The sequence below is a fragment of the Micrasema longulum genome, unplaced genomic scaffold (genome assembly GCF_059751315.1).
Source record: "Micrasema longulum isolate JH-2025_06_02 unplaced genomic scaffold, ASM5975131v1 h1tg000356l, whole genome shotgun sequence".
In the NCBI taxonomy this organism is placed as follows: Eukaryota; Metazoa; Arthropoda; class Insecta; order Trichoptera; family Brachycentridae; genus Micrasema; species Micrasema longulum.
The window spans coordinates 91,154-118,037 of record NW_028277558.1 but is presented as its reverse complement, the minus strand read 5'-3'; the positions used below and the strand labels follow the sequence as shown (position 1 = coordinate 118,037).

The 26,884-nt window shown below is 35.9% G+C and overlaps 4 protein-coding genes across 5 annotated transcripts; all 4 read left to right on the top strand.

Annotated features, from left to right (window-relative positions):
• Positions 1–802: 802 nt before the first annotated feature.
• On the top strand, positions 803–8,855 carry LOC148282238 (uncharacterized). The gene is made up of 4 exons (XM_088225400.1): positions 803–1,177; positions 4,350–4,490; positions 5,143–5,539; positions 6,616–8,855. The coding sequence occupies exons 1-4, from the start codon at positions 1,073–1,075 to the stop codon at positions 7,770–7,772; spliced, it is 1,800 nt and encodes a 599-aa protein (XP_088081526.1). The 5' UTR covers positions 803–1,072; the 3' UTR covers positions 7,773–8,855.
• Positions 8,856–10,201: 1,346 nt separating this feature from the next.
• LOC148282236 (uncharacterized) lies at positions 10,202–18,910 on the top strand. Its single transcript, XM_088225401.1, has 3 exons — positions 10,202–10,439; positions 11,730–12,279; positions 17,929–18,910. Exons 1-3 carry the CDS (start codon positions 10,335–10,337, stop codon positions 18,816–18,818), a joined length of 1,545 nt encoding a protein of 514 aa, XP_088081527.1. The 5' UTR covers positions 10,202–10,334; the 3' UTR covers positions 18,819–18,910.
• LOC148282237 (protein CFDP2-like) lies at positions 13,710–17,766 on the top strand. The gene is made up of 2 exons (XM_088225410.1): positions 13,710–15,474; positions 17,755–17,766. Exons 1-2 carry the CDS (start codon positions 14,185–14,187, stop codon positions 17,764–17,766), a joined length of 1,302 nt encoding a protein of 433 aa, XP_088081536.1. The 5' UTR covers positions 13,710–14,184.
• Positions 18,911–20,960: 2,050 nt separating the features above from the next.
• On the top strand, positions 20,961–25,430 carry LOC148282235 (uncharacterized). Of its 2 annotated transcripts, none has more exons than XM_088225403.1 (3): positions 20,961–21,044; positions 22,363–22,668; positions 23,030–25,430. In XM_088225403.1, exons 2-3 carry the CDS (start codon positions 22,401–22,403, stop codon positions 23,944–23,946), a joined length of 1,185 nt encoding a protein of 394 aa, XP_088081529.1. In that variant the 5' UTR covers positions 20,961–21,044; positions 22,363–22,400; the 3' UTR covers positions 23,947–25,430. The 2 variants fall into 2 exon arrangements, with proteins under 2 accessions (XP_088081529.1, XP_088081530.1); XM_088225404.1 differs by lacking the exon at positions 20,961–21,044 and adding an exon at positions 21,427–21,488.
• Positions 25,431–26,884: the final 1,454 nt, after the last annotated feature.

The following is a 26,884-nucleotide window of genomic DNA, read 5'->3' as shown; positions in this document are numbered from 1 at the left end:
GGCTTAAAAAAATTTAACATTTTGAAGTGTTCATTATATGGTACTACTGGTAATAGCCATCCAGCTGTTATTTTTTTCATTTTTATCAAACTATGGCAAAGTTTATTTTATTAAGTACCTAATGTCACAACAGAAAAGGAGAGCATTTTTAGCATGGCTAGATAAAAATGTCTATGACGGAAGTATGCATTATTGAAGACAAGCATTATCGATCAAATTTAGATTTTTGTACTATTGTACTGCGATGGTTTGAACATGTGTTTCATAAAAACAACAAATTAAGTATTTTAATAACATTCCGGTAGATCTTGAAAAGAAAGTCAAACATTATTAATTTGTTCTCAAATATAATAAAAATAATCATGGTTAATAACACAACAATTCCTATAATCTTTTACCGACGTTTTCGTGGATTATAGTAATAGATTTTTCCAGATTGTGTGAAGTCTGGCTTGCTATGGATATGTACATGCTCAAGGCAGATATTTTTATATGCAGAATAATAATAAAATTTAAACATAATAATAATAATATCGTCTCTTAATTATTAGGTTTTGCTTTTAGCAATTAGTCCGCCAAAGTGCTTATTCTTTGTACTTGAAGTTGCAAATAAATAAATATAAAAAAACTTTTCAACCTGTAATAAAAACACATTTTCATACACAATAAATACACATTTTGGCAGGTAAAAGAAAGAAAAAGGGTAAATTAATAATGATTTTTTCTTGGTTTGTAAATACTAACAAGCGACTAGAAGCTAAACAAAATGGCGCGCGCGAGACGTGAAAACGTTCCAGCCCTTAGTAACGTTATCAAAATGTCGGTCAATGAGTGACTTTCGGGAATGTTTCTATGGGAAATTGTAAAATGTACAATTGTGATAATTACTAGTGAATAATCTATGTTGTAATGGATATTTACTTGTGACAAGAATTCAAATCGAACCAATGTATTGTCAAGTATTAAATTGACGGCAGTTTGTTTTAATGTGCTGAAAATAAGATGCCACGATCTGTGTTAATTTTTGACGTTTGATTAATTCATTCATTTCATATTGAGTCTTGAGCATAAAATGAGTGATTTAAGCGTTTGTAGGTGCTGTCTAGCCACTCAGAGTTCTTTAATACAATTAGACAAGGAGCACGAAGAGTCGTTTGGGCTTGTAATCAGTCCTGGGGTGAGATTTCTTTAAAAATAGATTGATTTATTTTATTCTGTTGGAAAGCCAACAGACATTTATAAAATTATAAGATACGTATTATATATACCTTACATTAGGTACAATTGGCGGCTTCCCCGTAACATTAGTAACATACATATTATTTGCGTAGGTAATGGTACACAAATAATTTGTTATATTATTAATATTTAAATATTTTTATTAAAAATAAAGCAAATAAACTTACACTTGAAAATCGGTCGCACAGTTACAAATATAGGCAAATCATATTCAGTAAAATGTTAACAGTTTTCAAGGCATTAAATTTTTTACTTTATATAGCCAAAGTTACCGAAAATTATATTTTAGTTGATAAATAATTGCTTTTTTTGTCTTCCTTATATTTAACAGTAAATTATGTAATACTTTATCACACAAAAAGTAATGAGATATATCGCACTATCATAAGTATTTTTAATTTATTCATTTTAGTATAAAAATAGTGTTTCTTGACAAGCGAATCAGAGATGCTTTTTTAAATCATTATTTTAATATCCAGGGCCCATATTACAATAAAAAGTTAACATTTATTTTTAATTTTATCTACAAAGTAAAATTAAGTTTTTTGTGTGAAAAATAGAACATGCACACATTTTTTTAAGCATGTTCAATTGCAGGTTACCCATTAATATACACATTTTTTAAGCCAGTCAACCAGCTTATGACAGCCCTGATAAATTGGAATTAACGATATAGACTAGACGCTGTGAATCTTATATATCGTTAATTCCAATCTATCAGGGCTTTCATCTATCAGACTAGGCGCTGTAAATCTTATATATCGTGAATTCCAATATTTTAGGGATTTCATCTATCAGACTAGACGCTGTAAATCTTATATATCGTGAATTCCAATATTTTAGGGATTTCATCTATCAGACTAGACGCTGTAAATCTTATTTATCGTTAATTCCAATCTATCAGGGCTTTCATCTATCAGACTAGACGCTGTAAATCTTATATATCGTGAATTCCAATATTTTAGGGATTTCATCTATCAGACTAGACGCTGTAAATCTTATATATCGTGAATTCCAATATTTTAGGGATTTCATCTATCAGACTAGACGCTGTAAATCTTATATATCGTGAATTCCAATATTTTAGGGATTTCATCTATCAGACTAGACGCTGTAAATCTTATTTATCGTTAATTCCAATCTATCAGGGCTTTCATCTATCAGACTAGACGCTGTAAATCTTATATATCGTGAATTCCAATATTTTAGGGATTTCATCTATCAGACTAGACGCTGTAAATCTTATATATCGTGAATTCCAATATTTTAGGGATTTCATCTATCAGACTAGACGCTGTAAATCTTATTTATCGTTAATTCCAATCTATCGGGGCTTTCATCTATCAGACTAGGCGCTGTAAATCTTATATATCGTGAATTCCAATATTTTAGGGATTTCATCTATCAGACTAGACGCTGTAAATCTTATATATCGTGAATTCCAATATTTTAGGGATTTCATCTATCAGACTAGACGCTGTAAATCTTATTTATCGTTAATTCCAATATATCAGGGCTTTCATCTATCAGACTAGACGCTGTAAATCTTATATATCGTGAATTCCAATATTTTAGGGATTTCATCTATCAGACTAGACGCTGTAAATCTTATATATCGTGAATTCCAATCTTTTAGGATTTTTCATCTATCAGACTAGACGCTGTAAATCTTATTTATCGTTAAGTCCAATCTATCAGGGCTTTCATCTATCAGACTAGACGCTGTAAATCTTATATATCGTTAATTCCAATCTATCGGGGCTTTCCTAAGCTTTTTGACTGGCTTAAAAAAATGTGCATATTAATGGATAACCTGCAATTGCACATGCTTAGAGAAAAATTGTCTGCATATTCTATTTTTCACATAAAAAACTTAATATAACTTTGTAGATAAAATTGAAGATAAATGTTTAATTTAAATTTAAATTTAATAGTTTATCGGTACAAAATTTGTTTTAATACTTTTTTTTCTTTTTATGATGTATTAATATTGTAATAATGTGTGTGTTTTATTGAATAAAGACCAAAAAATAATATTGTGAATAGATCTTAAGAAAAAATTTTTTATTAATAAATTTCTTAAATGGTACAGGTTTTTTTTTATTCTATACAAATCTACTTTTATACATCTAGTAAATGTTATCACTGTAACTCACCAAAAAAAGGAACTAACTCTTGTGCTTGGAGAGTGACTTACACTGTTATAGTTATTTATTTAGTAGAGTTTATATAATGTTTAATATACGGTACATTAGAAAAAAAACAAAAACATAGGATATATAAATAAACATAAAAACAGAGTATAATAATACATTCATACTAATTAAAATTTAATGCAGTTTTTACACTTGTCCAAAAAATTTATTTACTTTGAATTTATTCATATATGTATTGGTTTTATAGTTTTTAGTTCATTGGGGAGATTATTGTAAATTTTGACGCCTTTGAAGACGAAGCTGAACTACGTCACTAAAAAAACGCGACATGTATAATTAATACATGTCATGTGTGTAATAGTTGTGACGTGATGAGTTCCATAAAATTTTTAATGTTTACGAACAAAGTTGAAAATAAACATGAATCTTAATGTATTAGGGGCGTGCCCAATGCAATGACCGTTTTCTGCGGTAATTCACAATAAAAAATAAAAAAATATTTTTTATGCTACCAATAAGTAGCAAAAAAAATATCTTTTACTAGACAGTATTTCATAGAACCTTATTACTTGAACCTAGCCGGACCGAAGGGGGGTATTCGAATCCCCATGGACCAATTTTAATTCGATAACTCGAAGTATTATTTCACGGTCATAAACACTTCCAACGTTTTATTCTCCTGACGCCATATACAAGTAGGCGCGGGGGTCGTTTGGTCCCCCCCGTTCGGATCATGTGTAATTTTTTAATGTTTTGTCAGGAAAATGTTAAAAAAGTTATATTTCTCCTATTGTGATTTCATTATAATTTTAGCTTTAAAATTCATAAATTTTGGCTTAGGACTCTTCAATTAGCTGCCATCAGATTTATGATTTGCTTCGAGCTTTCTGTTTTGTTGCGCTTTCGTTGGTCTGTATAAAATTATTTACTAATGTTATCTCGATGTTTCCACAGATGCAGGCCTGCGGTTTTAGTACTAAAGTTTGTCACACATGTTTCCATAGTCTGAAAAGTATGGCAACCTTTAAACAGCGATGTTTGAAAGTCGAGCGGGTGCTAGAAGAATATTTGGCCAATCAACTAAATGGAAAATTGGTAAGCAATACTTTTGTCTAATGGTCAGCGCGTTTGCCTGCCACGCAATAGATTGCAGTTTGAATTCCCGTTATGGTGATTTAATGCTCTTTACTCCTTACAATTCTTCATTTTCTTTTTTTTCAAATTAAATTTTATTTTTATTTAAAAATATATATATCATCATCAACGTCATCATTCCCTTTCCGCACCGAATGGTGCATAGGGCACTGCATTGGTACATCTATCGCAGTGTATCTGGATCACTTTTGTTGCATAAAGGTAAGATGATCAGTCTTACGCTTCAGGTACCAGTCCAGGAATTATGAAAATATTCTAGTGTAAAAACACATTTTTTTAAATATAATTATTTCTAGTCAACCATGTCGGAAATAAAACCCGAGACCTCTTGTATGGTAGGCTAACGCGCTGACCACTACGCAACGAGGCCGACTAATATATATATATATATATATATATATAATTTAAAATAAAACGGAATATTTAAGGTGTTAAATTGGGTTTATATATCACGCCAGTAGCTCAAGAACTGAATAATTGGCAGTTTCTAGTTCTGCAATTCGGCATGCGAATCTCGATCTCATTTGATAAAAATAAATTCGTCACTCTGAACCATTATCTTTATTTTTTGTGTTTATTTTTGTGTTTACAGATTGACACATCGTACTTCAAAAACGAGAGACAAAAAATTATTCTCAGAGCCGAGCCATCTCTTTCAAACACTCTCTGCATAGATGTTCTGACGTACGACTTTGAAGACTCTTTTGAGAGCGCTGTTAGCGTCACTTCCTTTGTTAACGACTTCAAATATCTCAAAAACACCGCAGAAAATATGGACATCGTGTTGAAATCGGATATCAAAGAGGAAGGAGACGAATGTGCCTTCAAGTATTCGGATAATGATGAAATAGACGCTATAGCAGATTCGTTCGAAGTGTTTATGGCGGGGGGAGAGAACAGCGCAGAAAGTCTAGGTGAACTGTTGGACCAGAGTGATTTGGACTGCTTTAAGGACATCAAGAAAGAAACGTCGGAGGACGACTCTGCAGGTCAGTTGGCTGCATAGAATTAGTTACTCTGTAGACGTCGCTTAGTGCGCAATTGCCGATTTAAATTCAGCTACGCCGTGTTGCGTCGTTTTAAAGTGTCAAAATACTGCTGGGATTGAAAGGGAATAGGGCGGTATCACATTTCATGTGAACATATTACCACAGAGATGAAGAACATTTAAGAGAAGATGATATAGAATTCTAGGCATCTACAGGGCTTAAGACCTATCAATGGCTGGTTTAAGTGGCCACTTTACACATTGTGTAACATTCACCATTCTGCCCATATTTGAACGTCTATATTCCTTCAATTATTTTATCTGTTGATGTTTGTGAAGTTTAAGAGCTGAAACCTTTATTTATGCGGGTATCTAATTAAATTATTTCACCTACATACTAGGCAACGCCTAAAAATGTATTTTTTTAAATTTCTATACTTCTTCATGGACCAGGTGGATTTATCAACAATATTTTGAGTTGGTGCAAATTTTTGTAAACAAGGACTAGGAACTCCCTGGGAAGCTGTTTATATTAACATATTACAACTGAGATGAAGAACATTTAAGAGAGCACATTTCACACATTTCATGTGTGTAAGGAATGTAGGTATATTGTTGGTAACAACAATATATATCTACAGTCGTCTGCATACCCACACAGCGGTCTAGCAATATTACGCGACCACTTCATGCATGCACGCAGGCGGGATTTCGGGTAGGGGGGGAGGTGTATGGCAGACTTTCGGACACAGCATGATGCATGCAAACTTGGTCCTACGCGCCTGATACGTGCAAAATGGTCCATGCTGCGAATTTTAAATTTTTTGAAAAATATTAGGCGGTATTTGAGAATGTGTTAGTTACCTACATAAAATACCTGGCGTCGGCGACCGGCAGTTTGTCTTGGGCATTAATTATGATTTGTGGACATATTTGTAATAATCTGAACCGATATCCAATTTTAAAATGTGTATAAATTATTTTCAATATTTGTTGTATGATCAATAAACATTTTGGTATTTTTAGAGTATGACAAATAATGTGTTTCAAATTGTGTAATATTTTTCGTTGTTTTAGGAGAAAACATCGCCTTGTGTCAATTAGCTCAAATGGTCAAAAATAAAACCCTCGGAAAACGGAAGAGATCACTCCCATTAGTGTACGTTAAAAAGAAACGCGACTCGCCTAGACAAACCGAGGAAACGAATAAATTAAGAATGAAGCTACAGAAGAAAAATAATGTTTCTATCGAGAGTACATCTCGTCCTACTCGTGGAAAGTTATTTCCGCAACCGGACATGTTAAAAAATCGCAATTGTTTATCTGCAACGGAGAAAATAGATAATGTTTGCGAGGTATGCGATCGCTCATTCAGCGCGCCGAGTAAACTCAAGGAACACATGTTGGACCACACGGGAGAGAGACCCTTCGCCTGTGACGAGTGTGGAAAAACATTTAAAAAGGCTCACATCCTCCGAGGACACAAGAGGACGCATCTCCCGGAGAGACCGTTCCCTTGCGACTTGTGCAGTTCGTCTTTTCTCTTCGAAAAGAATCTGCAAAAACACAGGAAACTGCACACGGGAGACAGACCGCACGAGTGCAAAACTTGCGGCAAATCTTTCGTAGACAAGACGTATCTCAAACGCCACGAAATGATTCACATGAACGAGATCACGTTCACGTGCGACGAATGCGGTCTGTCGTTCGCTCAACTCTCTAAACTGAAGTACCACAAACTGAGCCACAAAGAGGAAAGGCCGTTCTCGTGTGAAGAATGCGGGAAGGCCTTCAAGCTCATAGGACAGCTCAACAACCACAAGTCGACGCACACCGGGGAGAAACCTTTCACTTGCGATGTGTGCGGACGCTCCTTCCGGCAGGCCGGTAATTTCAACTGCCACAAGCGCGTGCATACCGGAGAGCGCCCGTTCACTTGCAACATTTGCGGGAACTCTTACACAGAAGCCGGCTATTTGAAAAAGCACACGAGAATACACACCGGCGAGAAGCCGTTTTCGTGTGACGTGTGCGGGAAGTCGTTCGTGGAAACCTGCGGCCTGCGGCGGCACAAGCTCGTCCACACCGGGGAACAGCGGTACTCCTGCAACGAATGCGGATCCTTGTTCAAGCAGCCGGGCGGGCTGAGGAAGCACAAACGTAAGCACGTGGCCGAAAAACTCTCCACTGTGACGAAGTGGCGCGCGCAGAAAAATGATGAACCTATTTCTTGATTCAGCTCGAACACCGCGACCCTTTTACAATTTAACCAAACCTGCGCCAATTCGACATTTCTACTTTATATATTTGTATAAATTGATCACTAGTATTTAATGTATATTCATGATCGAATCATGTCAATGTTATCTTTCGTATTTAATTTGATCCATTTCAAAGTATTTTTATTTCTTATATTTCTAATTTAAAAAATCTTTCAATCGTATTGTTTTTACTACACGGACATTCTATAGAAGACACTTTTACAACTCTTGTTGTCTACTTAAGAATTTGTATTGTATCTGTGAATGAAAAACATCAAGGACTATTTCAGAAATACATATTTTTCTAATGATAATCAGTACCGTATTTTATGAATAAGTTGGTATCTCCTCAAAAGAGTTGATCTAACGCTTGTTTAACTGCATTCTGAACAAGCGTAAGGTTTCTCTCCCGCGTGACTCATCATCAGAATTTCCCACTCTAAACATCGCACAAATATGGCTTAGAATGGATGCGTTCGTGTTTTTTCTAATATCCGAGCTCGATGTATGCGTTACAGTGGAAAGGGTGGTTTCTAGTGTGAACGCGTTTGTATGAAATCATTTTCTGAATTAATGATCGCACACAGAACACGCAGACGGTTTCAAGCCACTATAAGCTAATTTATTAGACTTAAGATGCCCCTTGATTTGGAAAAGAAATGGCATTCCGAGCGAATAAATGGTTTTACTTCAGAGTGATTAAGAGTGTGGGTTTTTACTTTATCTATAAAATACAGCAAATTTCGCATGTAAACGATGTCCGTTTTAAATTTGTTTTAGTATGTAGAACAAAGGGTTCAAACGATTTTTCACACACTCCATACGAAAATTGGATTATTTGACGATGCGACAATAAATGAATTCTTAAAAATCAAATTAATAGTATTTTCTATTGTAAATTAGTTTTAAATTATCTTTTACAGTTTATTATTTATCTTAAGATGATATTTCCACTAATGATGAAACAGGCGGTGGTTTGGCCAAATACGGGATATTCGGCGTGCCCCTAAGTTAGATAGCCGGATGTCTTTCAATAATAAACAGTTTTTCTAAGGTTACGTATTTAGTTTTTATTTGTATCTTCCTTTATAAATATATTGACCGTGTTCAGGTAAAAGGCGATTACCCACAAAAGTAAAATTATCATGCATGTCAACATGATTTATCTTCTTATTTTTCGTCTTATAGTACATCGGAAGATCTTTTTATTACAAAGAGGCCTCCTGAGACACCGAACTCCAACTGTCAAAAAGTTTATTTTTTAAATTATTATAATGGTATTGGGCAGTTTCACCTCTTACGCTTTACTTTATTCACGCTAACACATTTTTAATTAAAAAATAGTTTCTGATATTTTTTAATTCACGAGTAAAATTCCTTTTCTGTGTGCTGAACGCTGGCTGACAAATGTTTTTATGCAAAAAAAACACACTTTTTCAAATAATGAGGTTTACTTCCCTTTTCCTAAATGATATCAATAAATTGGGTTAATGGCGTTGATTTCATGAAATTTTCTCAGTTAATTATATATTAGTTATCCGCCGGATATTGAGCTAATTATATATTAGGTATCCGCCGGATATTGAGCTACTAGGCCGGATACCGGATAATTACCGGATATCCGTTTAATCTCTGACTCTCTTTCCGCAGATAATCTTTTTACCTATATATATATTTTTTTATTTATTAAGGAAAAACAACAGTTATATAAGAATACAAAATGTGAAAAATAGTGCATACATACAGTTAAAGTTTTTCACAAATATAATGAGAGAACATGTAATACAGGAGAAAAATCCTTTATGACATGAGAAAAAAAAAGAGCTCTTAAAGTTAAGGAATGAGGAAATAGAGTGGAGGAGTAGAGGAAAGGGATTTTCTTAATATAGTTGACTAATTCAACATTTTGATAATATAATCAAATAAACATAATTAAAGGAACATTAACTAATTACACCTATACATAATTTGTAATGCACAGACACGTACAATGTAATCGCAAAACTTTTGGTTCTGAAAACAAATTAATAACATTTTTTGTATTTAAAATAACATCACAAACATTGACATTGACGAAAGCTAATTAATGATAAGCATCAGAACTACGGAGGTTTAAAAAAAATGATCTGCTGTACTCATACTCTACTACATAAGTAAGTATCATTGTTACATGCTATTTTTTTTTTTCAAATTGCCGAAAGCAACGAAATATTTGCTATATTTTAGATGTACCCAGCTAAAATGAGAGTAACGATTTTTCTTACAACACAACAGGGTAACACTTAGATACAACCTGTTTTTTTTTTTATTACAGCATTATTTTCCTAAATTAAAAAGAAAAAACTATAGTTTATGTTTATACATAAATACATTTATAGTCTATGATAAAATGTCGATTTTCTATGGCCAATAAATGTCAGAGCGAGATTAGTGTTTACAATAGGCAGTGTATTCCTAGTAAAATAGAACTACAACGTAGTTATTTGTCGACATTCATGGTTCTTTTTTAAAACGGCTCAAGACGCTTAACCAAATATGAGTTGTGACGACATCGGTTACTGTATCTGCTGTTTGCAAATCAGAGTTAAATTATTACGCGTTGATAACAAATACGATGGTCTATTAGAACTATTATCAAAGGTATATATATATAAATTAATAATATATCTAGCTGTTTTGGTTATTTTGGTCTATAAATATAAAACTCAATGGGAGGAATAAAGGTAGTAATTTTCCTTTTTTTTAAATGTTTTAATACTAAATATAGAAAATGTTTTTTCTACTAAATTAGTTTATGGGTCCTTACTAGTGAAACCTGTTTATAAAATAAATTTATTTCAGAAGTTTGTTTCGTACTACTGGGGTGCTATTCTGAACCGCTCTCGCGGTACGAGAAAACAGTTTTTCCCGTGTATTTTGTATTGATTTATTTATTTTACAGAAACAAACAGTCGACAATGATATAATAACATGAAAAAGATACGGTTTACGGACAGACCAGCGAAGTTTCTAAATAAAAATCATACATATTAAATTGTGGTATAGCAAAAAGGTGTGTTTATGGGTATTTGTATGAGAGTGAGTGTAGAGGTGTGTTTATGTGTATTTGTTTAGGAGTTTGTGTTCAGTTGTGTAATTGTGATATAAATAGGGTCTCTCTAAATCTCGCGTATGTAAATAGAGTTACTAGATACCCCACCCTGATGCTGCAAAAATTAAAAATTAATACAACCTTCGGTCAAAGAGGATTGGCCTACTACTCGGTTAAAGTGTACAATCTACTTCCATTATCCATAAGGACAATTAGTAAGTACTCACAATATAAAATTGCTATTAAGAAATGGATAGTGGAGGTGGGTTCCGCACGGATCGATGAGTGGATCAAGCCGTATTGGTAAAATGTATGTATTCTTTATGAAATTTGATCTATTGGTCTGTATAAATTGGTTATGTTTTTTATGATTATTTTAGTTTATTTTGTTTATTATGTTAATGATAATTAGGTTAATTAGATTTATTACGTTTTTTAAAATTAACTATTACTTTAACTTTGTTAAACAACTAATTTAAGGTATGTTTCAAATTTGTAATTCACATTTGTATTTGTTTCCCTCGGCACGGGACACCCCAGTGATGGAACATTATTCTGTATTAAAAAAATAATACAAACAATGTAAAAGAATAAATAAATACGGCCGCGAGAGCGTTTGGAATGCCACCCCAGAACCTCTTCTACACGACAAGGAGGAATTATCTCCCCTCGATTTCTTTTTCAAACGTTTCCTTGAGAACAGCCACTGAGCCGAAAACACTCGTCTAGGGTTGTGGTTTTTATACTTCTTAGACATTTATTTTCTAGCTATAATATTTTGAGTTTTTTTATACATTTCTACATATATGTCTCGGTTTTCAACTAACTTACAATTTCAGGAAAGCTCTCCTTGCGAAAGTTCGATCAAATGGCTCTGTTTATACTGCGCTAATTTCATGAGAAGGTTAGAAATTTTTCGTGAAATGTGCCTGCAAAGTAAAATACTTCTTCAAAAATACTCAATACACCAGATTACAGTGGAAAACAAAGATATAAAAATCCCCCTCAATTGCATACAGCTCACTGTTTCGAATACCCTGAGAGTTGATGTCTCAACCAGCGAAGCATCTGAAACAAAGGTCGATATTTTCTATTCCAACAATTATGATTCTCCTAAGAACTTTATGCGAGACATGGTCTCGGAACTTGAAAGAGTAAAGCAGGAGCCTTCGATTGAATTTTCTGATGAATTCGTTCAAAGCCAGGAACAAGATGTGAATGACGGACTAAGCGACGATTCGATTATTCTAGAAAAACTGAAGAAAATTAGTATTTCAAATACTGAAATCAAATGTGAAAAAAATCTCAAAAAAGAACATAAATTTCATAAAAACAAGTATGATAAGTTATGTTCTCAAGTTAAGGAAGAGTGCTTCGAGGATAGCTCGGGTAAATATTTTATTTCAACTAAATGTTACCAAATATTTGTATATAACCACTTACATACTTTTCTATGTCTACCGGTTTCGAGACGCAACCGTCTCTTCGTCAGGACACTAATTAAACCAACATACAAAACCCACCAGGTGTATAGTGAAGATGTCTTCACCATAGTCGTTGCACAAAAATATAAAACCAACACGACATGCATTTTAATAAGCGCATGCACGGATTAGGACAAACATGCACTGATTAGATTTTGAAAGTATTTTATGTTGTTTGAGAAATAGTTGGAAAAAGAGGGAGGGGATGAAGGGGGGGGCGTGAGTTGAATAGGTTTAGGGTGATTATTACAATGGAGCATCTTATAACGGGCTATATTGAAAGGTTGTTTGATTATTGATCAAAGGAACTTTAAGCTTTTCTAATGTGAAATATTTCCATATTATTTACTTTTAACCCTTTATTATTTGTATTTGATATTGCCTCGGCGCTCGGTGGCGACCGGGTGCGTTGTGAAGTTACTCCGGAGTTTAAATTGTTTCCTCTGGACATTTTAAACATTTACCCTTCAAATTTTGACAAAGTGTGTGATTTTATAAAACAGTGAGGTTTACTTAAGTTGAAAACAAAATATGTGTAAAAGAAAACAGTTACAGTAACATTACATTATTACTTTACAATATTCAAAGTGTTGCACAGCGTTAAGACTGTTTTTTTTTCTGTGTGTGTGAAATTCCTGGAACTGCTTGAAGAAGTTGCCACATGTTACGGTTACAGCATAGCTAACGCTTTCGGAATGCACAAATATAACGCATTGATGTCCAAGACATTGAGTTAATATCATTATTATTATGGATAACTTATACAGCACCACTTTCGGAATATAATACCTCGAGGACGCTTTACAAAGTGCTTAAATTTAATTGAAGCTTTTAAATTTGTAATTTAATGAAAACAATTTATTTTGTTATCACATGCTACGGATTTATTCAAATGATCTAGAAAACAAGTGAGTTTTTAAGTTCTTCCCGGAACATCACTTCGCTCTCGCAGCCTCGCACCTCTACTGGGAGAGCATTTCATGTCATAGGGTCTGCGACCGTAAATGCGCGTTCACTGAATTTAGTGCGCTGTTTGCATAGAGGTATAATAACTTTTTTCCCGTCTTAGACGTAGCTGATCTAACCACAAGACGCCTGTCAGCTAGTTCATCTGGAATGCATATATACCCTTGATATTCCGGAGCAGCGTTGTGCAGGGATTTATACATAAGCCATCAGAGTTTGTATTCCACCCTAGGAGATAAAACGTTGCCAGTGTAATTTGAATGAGTTTATATTTATATTTTTGAGGCAATAATGTGTGGATTAGCAATAAACAATAAGTGAAAAGGGGGCTACTTAGTTGGGGTATTGTTTGACACCTGCAAAAGTGCGATTCCCAAACCGCGGACCGAGGCGAGGTAAGGCGCGGGAAGTTTTAGCTTCCTTGAAAGCCTATGCAGACGGGTGCTGTACTGAGCGACAATCAACAGCTGGAACATCTGGGACTCACGTGGCACCGGCGCGCGGCGACTCGAGCTTCCAGCAGAAATGTACACGCTCGGTACACAATAGAGACACCATTAGTTTTAAATGACTGCTATTGTTGTGTAAATGACGTTATTTTGTGGATTTTAGTGTTAGATACTTCTGTGAATACTTATACTGTAAGTCTTAGAAATAATCTATTTTGGTCATTGTTTTCATTTATTATAGTTGAGCATTTAGGTAGCATAGTATGAGGGGGTATAATAATTAATATTAAATAGTACAATATAATGTCGATAATTAATTAAGTGTATATTTTTAGTATTATGTGGGAAGAATGTTAAGTTATAAGTTAGTTTTAATGTCATGGTAGAATGGGAGAATGCCGCTAGCTGACCGCGATGAGGCTCGCAACCCATCAGGTCGCTTCTCTCGGGGGGGCGCAAAGAGGAGGAATTCTCAGGAATGTAGAATTGCCACTTGGAATGTAAGAGGACGTATGACTGATAAGATGAATGAACTGTGTGATATAATGAAGAATAAATGTATAGATTTATTGTGTGTCTCTGAGACTTGGAAGAAAGGGAGTGGTTCGATGGAGCACGGTGATACTCTGGTTCTCTGGTCCGGTCTCCCTGAGACGGACAGAGCTTGCCGGGGTGTTGCTGCGTTTCTATCGCCAAGAATGATAGAGGGCATGAATGAATATGAATTTGTAAGTGAGAGACTCATGTTTGTCAGATTTAAGGTCGGACTGACAAGATTGCTTGTTATCATAGGATACGCTCCTGTCAACTCCGACTGTGAATCTGAGAAGGACGAGTTTTGGACGAGTCTAATGAATGTGATGAATGGGAAAAAAGATAGCGAAAGGATAGTTTTGGCTGGAGATCTTAATGGTTGGGTGGGAACAAGGAGAGATGGGCTGGAGTCAGCTCTAGGTATGTTTGGGGATGCAAGAGTGAATGACAATGGGAAAAGACTGCTAGAGGTATGCCTGGAATGGAACCTGTTTGTATCAAATACATTTTTCGAACATAAAGGAATCCACCAATACACATGGGAGAGAGGAAATGAAAGGTCGATTATCGATTATGTCATCATTGACTCTAGATTGAAGCCTGTAACTGTCGACACACGTGTGTACAGAGGGGCCGAGATGGAATCAGACCATTTTTTAGTGGTCTCAAGGGTGATTCTGTTTAAGGGATGGCGGTCCCAAACAAACAAAGTTCAGGCTCCTTCTAGAGTCAAAGTTGAAAAACTGCAAAATGCTGACATAAAAGATAATTTTGAAAGATCTGTGAGTCACAGACTGAACGAAAAAGATGTAGAATGTATGGGTATAAACGATATGTGGGAGTGTTTGAAAATAAGTATGTGCGAGGCGGCGAAAGAAGTGTGCGGTGTGACAACGCTAGGGAGAAAGAAAGGTGATGCGTGGTGGGACGACGAAGTCAAAAAACTCGTTAAAGAAAAGAAGGATGCGTGGATAAATTTGCTTGCTGTAAAAAAGAATACAATTGAATATGAATCGGCTAAACGCGTGTATGGTGAAAGTAAGAAAAAGGTTAAGCAGGGTGTATGTGAACGGAAGAAAAAATTAAAGGATGAAGAAGGAATGAAAATGACACACAATTTCCATGAAAACATTAAAGTTTTCTGGAAAGCTGTGAAAAACTCCAGGAGTAGCAGTGAAAGCGGAGGCATGACAGTTGTTAAAGATAAGGATGGAAAAATGGTGACTAGTGAGAGTGGAATAAAAGAGAGATGGAAGGAATACTTTGAGGAAGTTTATGAATCGCACACTGGTAACTCGGGCGGTGCCGATGTATCGACATTATCCGAGGTGTGTCTGAACGCAAATGATGAGGTAAGTCAGATTAGTATGAAAGAAATTATCAGCGTTGTCAAATGTATGCGGAATGGTAAAGCGCAAGGGTATGACTGTATTGCAGCAGAGTTTATTAAGTCGGGTGGCAAATTAATTCTCACATGGCTACATTAACTTTTTAACTTGTGTCTCAAGGAGGAAAGGACTCCACCTGATTGGAGGAGGGCAGTTGTTATGCCGTTATACAAGGGAAAGGGTTCTAAGGTGGAGTGTGGGAATTACAGAGCTATCAGTCTTCTGAGCGCTGTCGGCAAAATGTATGGAAGAATACTGATAGAAAGAGTAAGAAACGTGACCAAGGAGAAAGTATGGGATGTACAGAGTGGATTTATGAATGGTAGAGGATGTATGGATCAAATATTTGCATTACGCAATATGACAGAAAAGTTTTTGGCGAAAAACCAGAAGCTTTTTTGCGCTTTTGTTGATTTGCAAAAAGCATTTGATCGAGTTGATAGGAAAAAATTATGGATGGTTCTATCGGAGTATGGAGTGAGTGACAACCTTGTCCGCGCTATTGCTTCCTTGTACAAAGATAGTGTAGCGTGTGTAAGGGTAAATGGGTCATTAACTTCCTGGTTTGACATCCCTAAAGGAGTCAAACAGGGATGTGTAATGTCACCGTGGTTATTCAACATATACATGGATAAATGTATGAGAGAATTGAAAAGTATGGATGTGGGAGCGAAAATGAGTAATCTTACTGTCAGTTGCCTTCTGTACGCCGATGACGCAGTCCTCCTAGCTGACAGCGAAGAGGAACTGCAATCCTTGGTTACAAAGGTTTACGAAGTGTGCAAGGAGAGTGATTTGCTAATGAATGTGCAAAAGTCGAACGTCATGGTCTTTGAAAGAAATGTAACTATGACTGAATGTAAGATTGTAGTAAATGGAGATAGTTTGAAACAGGTCGAAGAATTTGTATATCTGGGTAGTATGTTTACTAGAGATGGAAATATGGACAAGGATATTGAAAGGAGGGTTAGTGCCGGTAACAGAGTTAATGGTGCCTTAAAGTCTGTCGTAGCAAATAAGTGTCTATCGCAAGAGGCTAAATTAGCAGTTCATAATGGAGTTCTGGTACCAACCCTAATGTATGGAAGCGAAGCATGGAGTTGGAAAAAAAGGGACGAAAGTAGACTGAATGCTGTTGAAATGCGATCCCTCAGGCGAATGTGCGGAAAAACAATGTATGATAGGTGCCCTAATGTCGAAATTAGAGCAGAATGCAAGGCTGAGTTAAGCATTATCGACAAAATTAAGAAAGGTCTTTTGCGATGGTTCGGTCATGTGGAGCGAATGAATGATGAAAGAACGGCTAAAAAGATTTATGATGCGAATGTGTCTGGTTGTAGAAGTCGAGGAAGGCCGAGAAAGACATGGCATGATCAAGTACAACAAATTCTTGAAAGTGGTCATGTGAAAAGTCGGAATAATCGACGTGCGTGCATGAGAAGATGTATGAATGTGAAGGAAGCAAAGGAAGTGTGCCAGGACAGAGTGGTGTGGCGTTCTATCCTCTCTGCCTACCCCTCTGGGGAAATGGCGTGATGGTTAGTTAGTTAGTTAGTTATTTGTATGTAAGATTTTCACTCCTGTATTTTTATTAGTCATGATTAAAATTGATTGGGTGATTTGCAAATTCAAAGAAATTGTTATAGCAATGGACGCCTAGGAAGAGACCTGATGCCTTGTAAAGTAGACGTATTTCATGTCAGGAATCGAACCCGGGATCTCTTGCTCGGTAGGCCAATGCGCTGACTATTAAATCAAGAGGTGGACGGCGTAAATAATATTTAAAAAGCGCATTTTTCAACTTACATATAATAATTATTATCATCATTCCATGTTCGCTAGGGATAGTTGAAGCATATGGTGTCAGCAAACATCCCCCAGGCCTATCTATCTTCCTTCTTGCGCGTCCTCCCAGGTCAGGTCGGGTTCTGCGGTTCAGATACGAACTGCTGAACTGCGAAAATGCAAACGAAATTTGTATTCTACTTGTTTCAGGATTTTTTTTTGAATACTCAATTGTATTAATATTCAATTTATAAACAGGGCACCAGGTAGAAATTATCAAGATACGCTGCAGTTAGTCTTCTCATGCAGTGCCCTATACACCATTAGCTGTGGAAGAGGAACAATAAGGAAGAAATTTGAAAGGATTGCTACGTATGTCGAAGGAAAATGGAAGATTTTTCAGATTATTTAATGTCTTAATATTTTTTCCAGAAAAAACATGTGATTATTGCAATATCAAATTCTTTGATTCGACCAAGTATAAAAAACACCGGAAAACTTGTAAAAATAAGCGAAATAAGTTACGTAATATACAAAAAAAAATTGCGAAGCTAAAGAAAAAAGAGAGATCTTCATCTTTGAAAAAAGAATCATTCGATTTCCATTCAATGAAAATACATAAAACTGATACATCTTATAAATGCAAAGACTGCGAAAAAGAATTTAATCTGCCTTGCGTGTTAAAACGGCACTCTGTTATTCACTCGACATCGAGGCCTTTCTCTTGTCCTGACTGCAAAAAAACATTTCGTCGCCCCGGTGATTTGAAGAAACACAAGCTTGTGCATTCTGGCGTCAAACCATACATCTGCGATGTGTGCGGCCATAACTTCTCAGGCCTGGGTAACTTAAAATGTCACCTAATCAGAAAGCATTCAGTTGAAAAGACTTTCCCGTGCCAAGAATGCGCCAAAATGTTCAAAACTGAATCTGAAGTTAAGAGACATAGCAGGGTACACACTGGAGAAAAACCCTATGCTTGTGATTTATGTGGGCAAGCATTCGCTCTCTCGGGAAATCTTAAAACCCACCGGCGCATCCATACTGGAGAAAAACCATACATCTGTACCTATTGTAATTCTTCTTTCTCTGACGCCAGTTACTTAAAAAAACACAAAAGAATTCACACAGGGGAAAAACCGTATCATTGCGATATGTGTAACCTTACTTTCTCCACGGCCGGAGGTCGAAAAACACACTCCGTTGTTCATACGCACATCAAACCATTTTCCTGTAATGAATGCAGCTACACTACGAGTAGGACGACTCATTTGAAGCGGCATAAAAAAACTCACAAAACAAAAATTGATGCAAATGGATAAACACATCAGCAGTCACTTAATTTATGTTCTAAGTAGCGAATTGAATATTTTAATTGTAAATTATAACTTATACATAAATAAATAGAAATTATTACATTGAGCTTTTTTTCCCCTTTATTATAGGTAATCATTCAGCCCAGATGGTACTACGGCAATGCATTATTTGTAAATCAAATACAGTAAATCTTGATTATTTGGTACATGGAGGTAATGTGATCAGTCTTATGTCTTATAGTATAAGTCTTATAGTCAATCAGACACTTATGTAGAACGAAGTGGAGGAATTTGTGTATCTGGGAAGTATGGTTTTATTAGGGATGAGAATACCGAGAAAGATTAAATGGCAGGTGTGGAGGGGAGAATATTGACCAAATGTGGGAACGATTTCAATCATGTCTGTGTGAATCGGCCAAGAGTGCGTGCGGATTAGCGTCACGAAGAGGAAAAATGGCGATGGATTCCGTAAAAGTTTCAGAACTACAGTTATATCCAAGCCACGCGTCTGCTTATAGAGAAAGCTACATAATACAATATAATTACACACCTCGCTTTTATTGATAACCGCAAAGCGTTTGATTCTATAGAAAAATGAGCTATACGGAAAACACAAAAACTTATTCGCGATGCATTAGGCTATTGAAATATATTTACTTACATTGAATAGAAATGGGTTAACGACAAGGTGACACAATATTTTCAAAACTATTTACACTAGCCCCGGAAGACAACTAAAACTTTTAAGGAGGCATCCGCAGTACATGGCCCACCCAACCGTTTTTTTTGCTTAATTCCTTACAAAGTCGAAACATCGCCCACCAGTAGGTTTTCTTCAAAACGCAGTATTTTGCTGCATTGGTCTCAAGTGAGGTGCCACGGTTCGCATCCTTAGAGGAATTTAGATTTAATGCCGGCAATATATAGGCGGCATTTTGTTTTTAACCGAGTAGATATCCGATCTCCAGACAGCCTTCATTCTGTTAAGTACGGTGCCTGCTATTCCTAGCCGCACTCCCAGTTATTTTGAAAGCAAGCATTTTCCGTAACATGTACTCCCGGGTATTTGAAAATCTCGACCTTTTCGATGACTCGGTTTGGCAGTCAGGGGATTTTAGGCATTAAGACACAAATTGTTACACAGTACGTGAGTTTTGGAAAAAAATATTTCTAAACCCATGCATATGGAGTTCCTATTTTGCCTATTTACAGTGATCTGAAGACACCTGACAGAATTGTCAAATATCGGTATACTCTAGGTCGGTGAGGTTTTTGTGAGGAGGAAATGGATATTTCTCTATCTAAAGGAATTTACTTCCTTAGGATGAAGTTCATAAGGATTATAAAAAGAAACGGTGCAAGGAAGCAACTTGTGAGGTGAGTTCAAACTGAAATGTGACAACATCGTTGATTCTGATTCTGATTCAGCATTCGCTATTTGAATGAAGGGCTTAGATAAGGTCAACTTGTTTTATAGGCACCCCATATAGTACCTATACGAGGACTATCAAACGTTTTTTGCAATCTACAAAGCACATTGCCAATGAACTATTTATTTCTTTGTTCTCCTGTAGAATACAGCGTATGGTGTAAATATGATCCGCGCGTGACCTTACAGGTAGAAAACCCGCCTAGAACTCTCTTAAAATTTGCATAATTGGTTCTCAAACTCTTTGCAGTATTATATATAAAAGTACTTTTCCCGGTATACTAAGTAGCGTGGTGCTACGATAGTTATCACAGTTAAATAGATTACCCTTTGTGTGTAATGCTGTGACCACTCCATTTATTCGGTCTCTCGGTCACTTTTCTTGTTTCCAAACTTTGGTCATTAGTTGGTGTAGAAAGTCATCGATGCCAGTGATGCTGCCTTAGAAAAATTCCGAGCGTATATCCTCAACTACTGGTGCCATTTCTTTTTTCAAGTTTGACACCGCAGTGTCGGAGAACCGTCGGGTAATATAATGATTTAAGTATTTTTCACCTGAGAGTAACTGTCCAGGATTCTGGAATTTTTCGATACACACAATATTTTTAGCACCCCAGGCACCATGTTTCTTATCAGTCAGATAAGTACTGTAAATCTTATTTATGTCTATGACCTTCTATAATTTCCGAGTATAGTCTATGATATTGTCTATGTGCCTCCTCAAAATGGCTTCACCGCGTGTGTCATTATTTCTACTATAACGTGCTTTATTCCGTGTTCCTAAGGTTTTATCTGTATAAAACGTGAGCTTATTATTATTATTATTAATCTACGGCAGATTCTTTGAACGAAATCTTCCATGGCACAGGATGCCATGGAAGATTTCGTTCGCAAAGAAAATTTCTCACTGCCTTATTTTTTTTATAAAACTATGGGAAAGTAATCATTAGTTTTCTGTCGATAAGAAAAAACATTTCTTTTGAAAATATACTTTACTCCCAAGCAAAATATCTCCCAAATATTTCCTTTTTTATGAGGGTCCATAATTAATTTGATCTGTTAAATAAAATTCGGACTGTGTTTTGACATTTTCTATTTTTTCCTATGAAAATGAAACATTTACTACAAACGAAATACGCGCGAGTGCTGAAATAAATAAAATTATCTTAATTCCTTATCTGCGCCCATTGGTGCATTGAGCAGCACTGCCTGTTACTTACGATCGCAGCGTTTTTGTTACATCGAAGGTAAAGTTATTAGTCTTACGCTTCAGGTGGCAGTACAGGCAGTGTGTACCGGGTAGCGCTTTCGCCTATCATGCTTGAGGTCCTGGATTCGGTTTCTGGCAGGGTGGATGTGAAATATTGGTTTTCAAGATGGTTATAAATGCAATATTTAATTGTTCCCACTAACGTATTAATTATAAATAAAGCCCTATTCTGCAAGCCCTATTCTGCTCGAGCAAATTAGCATTCGTATACCTATTAGATTTACGGGGAGTAGTTAACTGTCTTATATTTTACAGAACGTCACGTATTTTAGTAACAATTTTGGCCGTGTCTCGTATTTCAAAAATTAGAATTCGGGACCATACCATATGAAGAAGAGAACCGACAAGTTGAAGGAATTTTTCCAGTTTAATGACATGGAATATAAACCCATGTTACACACGTGCCTCGATGGCTCAACTTGCATCCGGAGAATGAGCAACTATTAAAAAATCATCCCCCATTAAAGTTATATTTCTTGTCGGAAAATGATCGCCTAGTTCGTATATTCAAATATTACAACACTGATAATGCTATCAGACTCGATACTACAGATAGAAAAGATATGTTAAAGGCTGAGTTAAGTTTGACATTTTTTCAAAACTATATTGAAAGAAGCAGTACGCTAGCTCGAGAGCACAAAGTGATCGTTTATTGAAATTGGTTTTTAGAAGCCAATTTTTTTTAATGTTTTTTGTTGATGTTGAACATTTATTTTTGAAAACTATGGGTGGTTTTAGATTCTACTTAAATACTGTTAGGATAAATCTTATTCTGTGAAAATATTAATGCGTAGATTTGATTGAGATGTTTGATGAATATTTCATATTCTGTATACCGTTTATATTTTCAGATATTTGATCTTCAGTGGTGAGATGTTTGTATTTGACTATGGAACAGATCGCTTCAGTTAGTGTAAAGGTCAAACCAGAGACTGGCAGTGTAAAGGGAGATATTCTCCATATTGGGGATGGGATGCCATGTCCACACAGAATCGAGGAACCATGTGTTGCTACCGTGAAGGCTGAACCGGGGACTAATACTGAACAACATAATACTTTAAAGAGTGATATGCTGATCTTTACGAAAATTGACATTGATTATCCCAATATAAAACAAGAATGTTTGGAATCCTCTTGCAAGACTGAAGTTGACTCTAGTGAGTAATATTGCATTCCACTTTACCAATCGGGAAGTATAAATTGTAATTAAAAGTATGAAATGTAATATTGTTGCCAGTAATATTGTGTGTGGTTGGGCAGTTCCTATTGTAGTCAGTAGCCGATAGGGGTGAGTACTACAATCTTCCTATACCCACAGTGCCGAGTACCGAGTATCATCCGTACCCGCCACATCTATACTTTGCCAACAGTCCTAAGTTCAGTGCTGGCCGGCGCAACAATATTAATATATAATATCATATAAAGTTTTAGGGCTAGGGTACAAGTAGGTCTCTGGTATCCGCAAAACAGTGGCCCAGTGCTTTCCACCATGTCTATTTTATAACTTTATTTTTACAGGCACTAACTCGGCAGCATTATTTGTGGAGAGTAAAAATCTACCGTCTCTTAGTGCAGAACCACTACCTGAGTGTGAATACGAAACACGACAGAAGATGAAGAAAAAGAAACCCCTTAATGTACATCTGTTGACGAGTGCTGACAAGAAATTGTTTACATGTTCAGTATGTAATTATTCAGCTCAACGGAAAACTCATTTCAAACAGCACATTTTAATACATACTGGCGAGAAACCATTCGCATGCTCAGAATGTAACTATGCGACTCAATGGAAAGGTCATTTGAAACAGCACGCGTTAATACATACTTGCGAAGAACCGTTCACGTGCTCGGAATGTAAATATACAACTCAACATAAACATCTGTTCAAACGGCATGTCTTGATACATACTGGCGAGAAACCATTCGCATGCTCAGAATGTAACTATGCAACTCAACAGAAATGTCATTTCAAACGGCACATGATGATACATACTGGCGTGAAACCATTCGCATGCTCGAAATGTAGTTATGTCACCCGACACAAGACTAGTTTAAAACCGCACATGATGACACATGTCGACAAAAAACCGTTCGCATGCTCAGATTGTAATTATGAAACTCGACAAAGGAAACGTCTAAATCAGCATATGTTGATACATTCAGACGAGAAACCGAGCACATGCTCGGAATGTAATTATGTTACTCGACATAAGAATAATTTAAAAGTGCACATGTTGACACATGTCGACAAAAAACTGTTCGCATGCTCAAATTGTAATTATGAAACTCGACAAAAGGAACGTCTAAATCAACATATGCTAATACATGCAGACGAAAAACCGTTCACATGCTCGGAATGTAATTATGTCACTCAATATAAGGCTAGTTTAGAACTGCACATTTTGACACATGTCGACAAAAAACCATTCGCATGATCAAATTGTAATTATGAAACTCGACAAAAGAAACGTCTAAACAGCTTATGTTGATACATTCAGATGAGAAACCGTTCACTTGCTCAGAATGTAATTACGTAACTACATAATAATAATAAAAAAACATAACTCATGTTGATACATGCTAAGGAAAAACCGTTCGCATACTCAGAATGTAAATACCCAACGCTACATGAATATCGGTTCAAAAAGCACATGTTGACACATTCTAGGCAAAAATCTATTCGCATCCTCGGAATGTAACTATGCAACTCAACAGAAATGTCATTTCAAACGGCATATGATGATACATACTGCCGTGAAACCGTTCGCATGCTCGGAATGTAATCCGTTCGCATGCTTAAATTGCAATTATGAAACTACAAAAGAAACATCTAAAACAGCTTATGTTGATGCATTTTAACGAGAAACCGTTCACGTGCTCAGAATGTAAATATAGAATTCATCGGGAGAAATATTTAAAACAGCACATGTTGATGCACATTGACGAGAAACCGTTCGCACGCTTAGAATGTAAATATACAACTCATCAGGAAGATGCTTTGAAACAGCACATGTTATTACATACTGGCGAAAAACCGTTCGCATGTTCAGAATGTTTGTTTACAACTCAAAGAAAATTCAACTTTTACTAACCTTTCCCTTACTGTCCTAAAAACACCCGCGCGTTACGGTGCTGTGTAGTCACTACACATAAAAAATATATTAGATTTAAAACGGGAAAATGGAATATTTATAAGGAATGGCTTTAATAAACCATAATTTAATTCAAAAATATTTCAAATCTAACTGCTGAAAACATGAAAAAAACCATTGGGTATTGCTAACGACTCGGGCGAAACGTGCACCCGCGCCAACTTCCCGAGAGCTATTAAGTAGCTAGTACTGGACTACGTGACTGGACATATAGTTAAACGCAATGTGTACTAGCTACACGTCACCGGGGAGGGAGGGTTAAAAGACCGCCGCTCGCCACTGCTACATAACTCACACCAAATTTATAAATTCGTAGAGATTTCGGCAAAAGTCTAGTATAGAATAAAGTATTGAACGTTGTATTTGTATAAAAATAAAACCATATTGTATAAAATAAGAACATTGAGTGAGTAAATACATTGATTGATGTCTAACGTCATGTATTTTTATTTGTTTGTAATAAAATATTATGTAACCTCATTTTATCTTAAATGATTTAATAAAATAATTACAAACGTCAACACTACAAAATGCCTGCTACAAAAAGTGTAAAATTGCTTTTAATAATTTGGTTAAATTTTAAAGACGCGATGCAAGTAAAAGTCGACAGTTTAATTGGTTAACCTTTGTTATTTCTTTATAGTATATTCTCTGTGTATGCTTCATTTTATAACCGTTTCTGATTTTTTTCTTGTCACGTTTTCTTTCATTTGTTTGTATTGTATTTAAAATGATGTAAATAAAATGATTTATCATTATTGCTAATGTAATAAGTTTTGTATTTATTAAGTATGATGAACGTTTTTATAGAGGTAATATTGTTTGATTTCATTGTAAGTATAATAATATTTTTTTATGTAATCAATGAGAGCATAGTTTCTAAATACATTACTAAAAAAATTGTGGGCACCAGTCATAGAGGTAAACATTGGCACCGGTGCCGCTTTTATAACACTATCTTCATCTGTACATATCGAGACGGTAAACTTAACCTCTGTACTTCCTCGGTATGTTCTACCTACTTGTCATCTCAACATCGTGTGATCGGAACAAACCAATGAATGACCGCAAAAATTAGTCCGCGTTCCTTAATTATTTATATTTTAAATGGGCTTCTAAAAAGTGCCAACTTCAAAGCGATTACAAACTTTAATACATCCCAATTTAAGCAAAAACGCTCGCTTGTTCATGATTTCTATATGACTTGTTAATTACAAAGACGGTATGTTTAACGGTCGTCTGTATTTATCTACCGAGCGATTGCAAAGCCGGTCTCAATATGATAATTAAATGTATTTTTTGTAGTGGCAGAATATAGCCACATTATCTGTGCATCTAGGACGTTCGTTTTCAAAACTGACATTTACGCAAAATTCAATTCGACTTCAAATTTTACTTATTTCTCTCATATTTTTAATAGGATTTTAAGAAAAAAAAGTACCATCCTCCGAAAGATCAAAAATTTAAATAAATTGTAATTAAAGGAAAAATTGCTCGGTGGAATAAATATTTTGAAACTTTTAACGCGTTGATATGCGTATCGAGGGGTACAAGACTCGTCGGTATAAACCGATGTACAAAATTTGATGGTGGGGGGTCGATAGTTTATCTTTGTAATCGCTCGAGATAATTTATTTAGAAGCAATGTCACTTTAGTGCGTAGATATGTGTACCGTGATGTACGCTTTTCTTTGTTACATATCGATGTACCTACCCAAAACGTGAAGGTGTGGTCGGTAGTGTATCTTCGTAATCGCTCGAGAGAATTTATCTTCAACTTTACCGTTGCGGTGAAGGCATGCCGTCCTTAGCTTCCTGCACAGTCGTGGTCCGGAGAGTAATAGACCAAGACGTTTCGTTGTCTATGCGTGCAGTGGCCATTAAACACGTCACTCGCTCTTCTCTGCCTCCGCCAGCATAAAAAATCACTTCATAGCATTCTTTATTTCATTTGTGAGACCTTTGATTTGTGAGACCTTTGATTTTGAGAGATTTGTGTTGGTGTACCGATCTAGTGGCAAATAGGAACAACTTGAGGGCATTTTCCGCGTTTGTGGAGGGGTGAGCTCAAAAGTGGGACCTGTTGGGGGCCCCTCGATATCGGCCGAGATAACCCCCGGGCCTGCTGCACCAGTAGATTGCACAAATACGGGAGGAATGGAGCCATGCTGGTCGAAGTGCGGAACTCATGTCTGTGCCGTCTTTGTCCCGATCTAAGCAA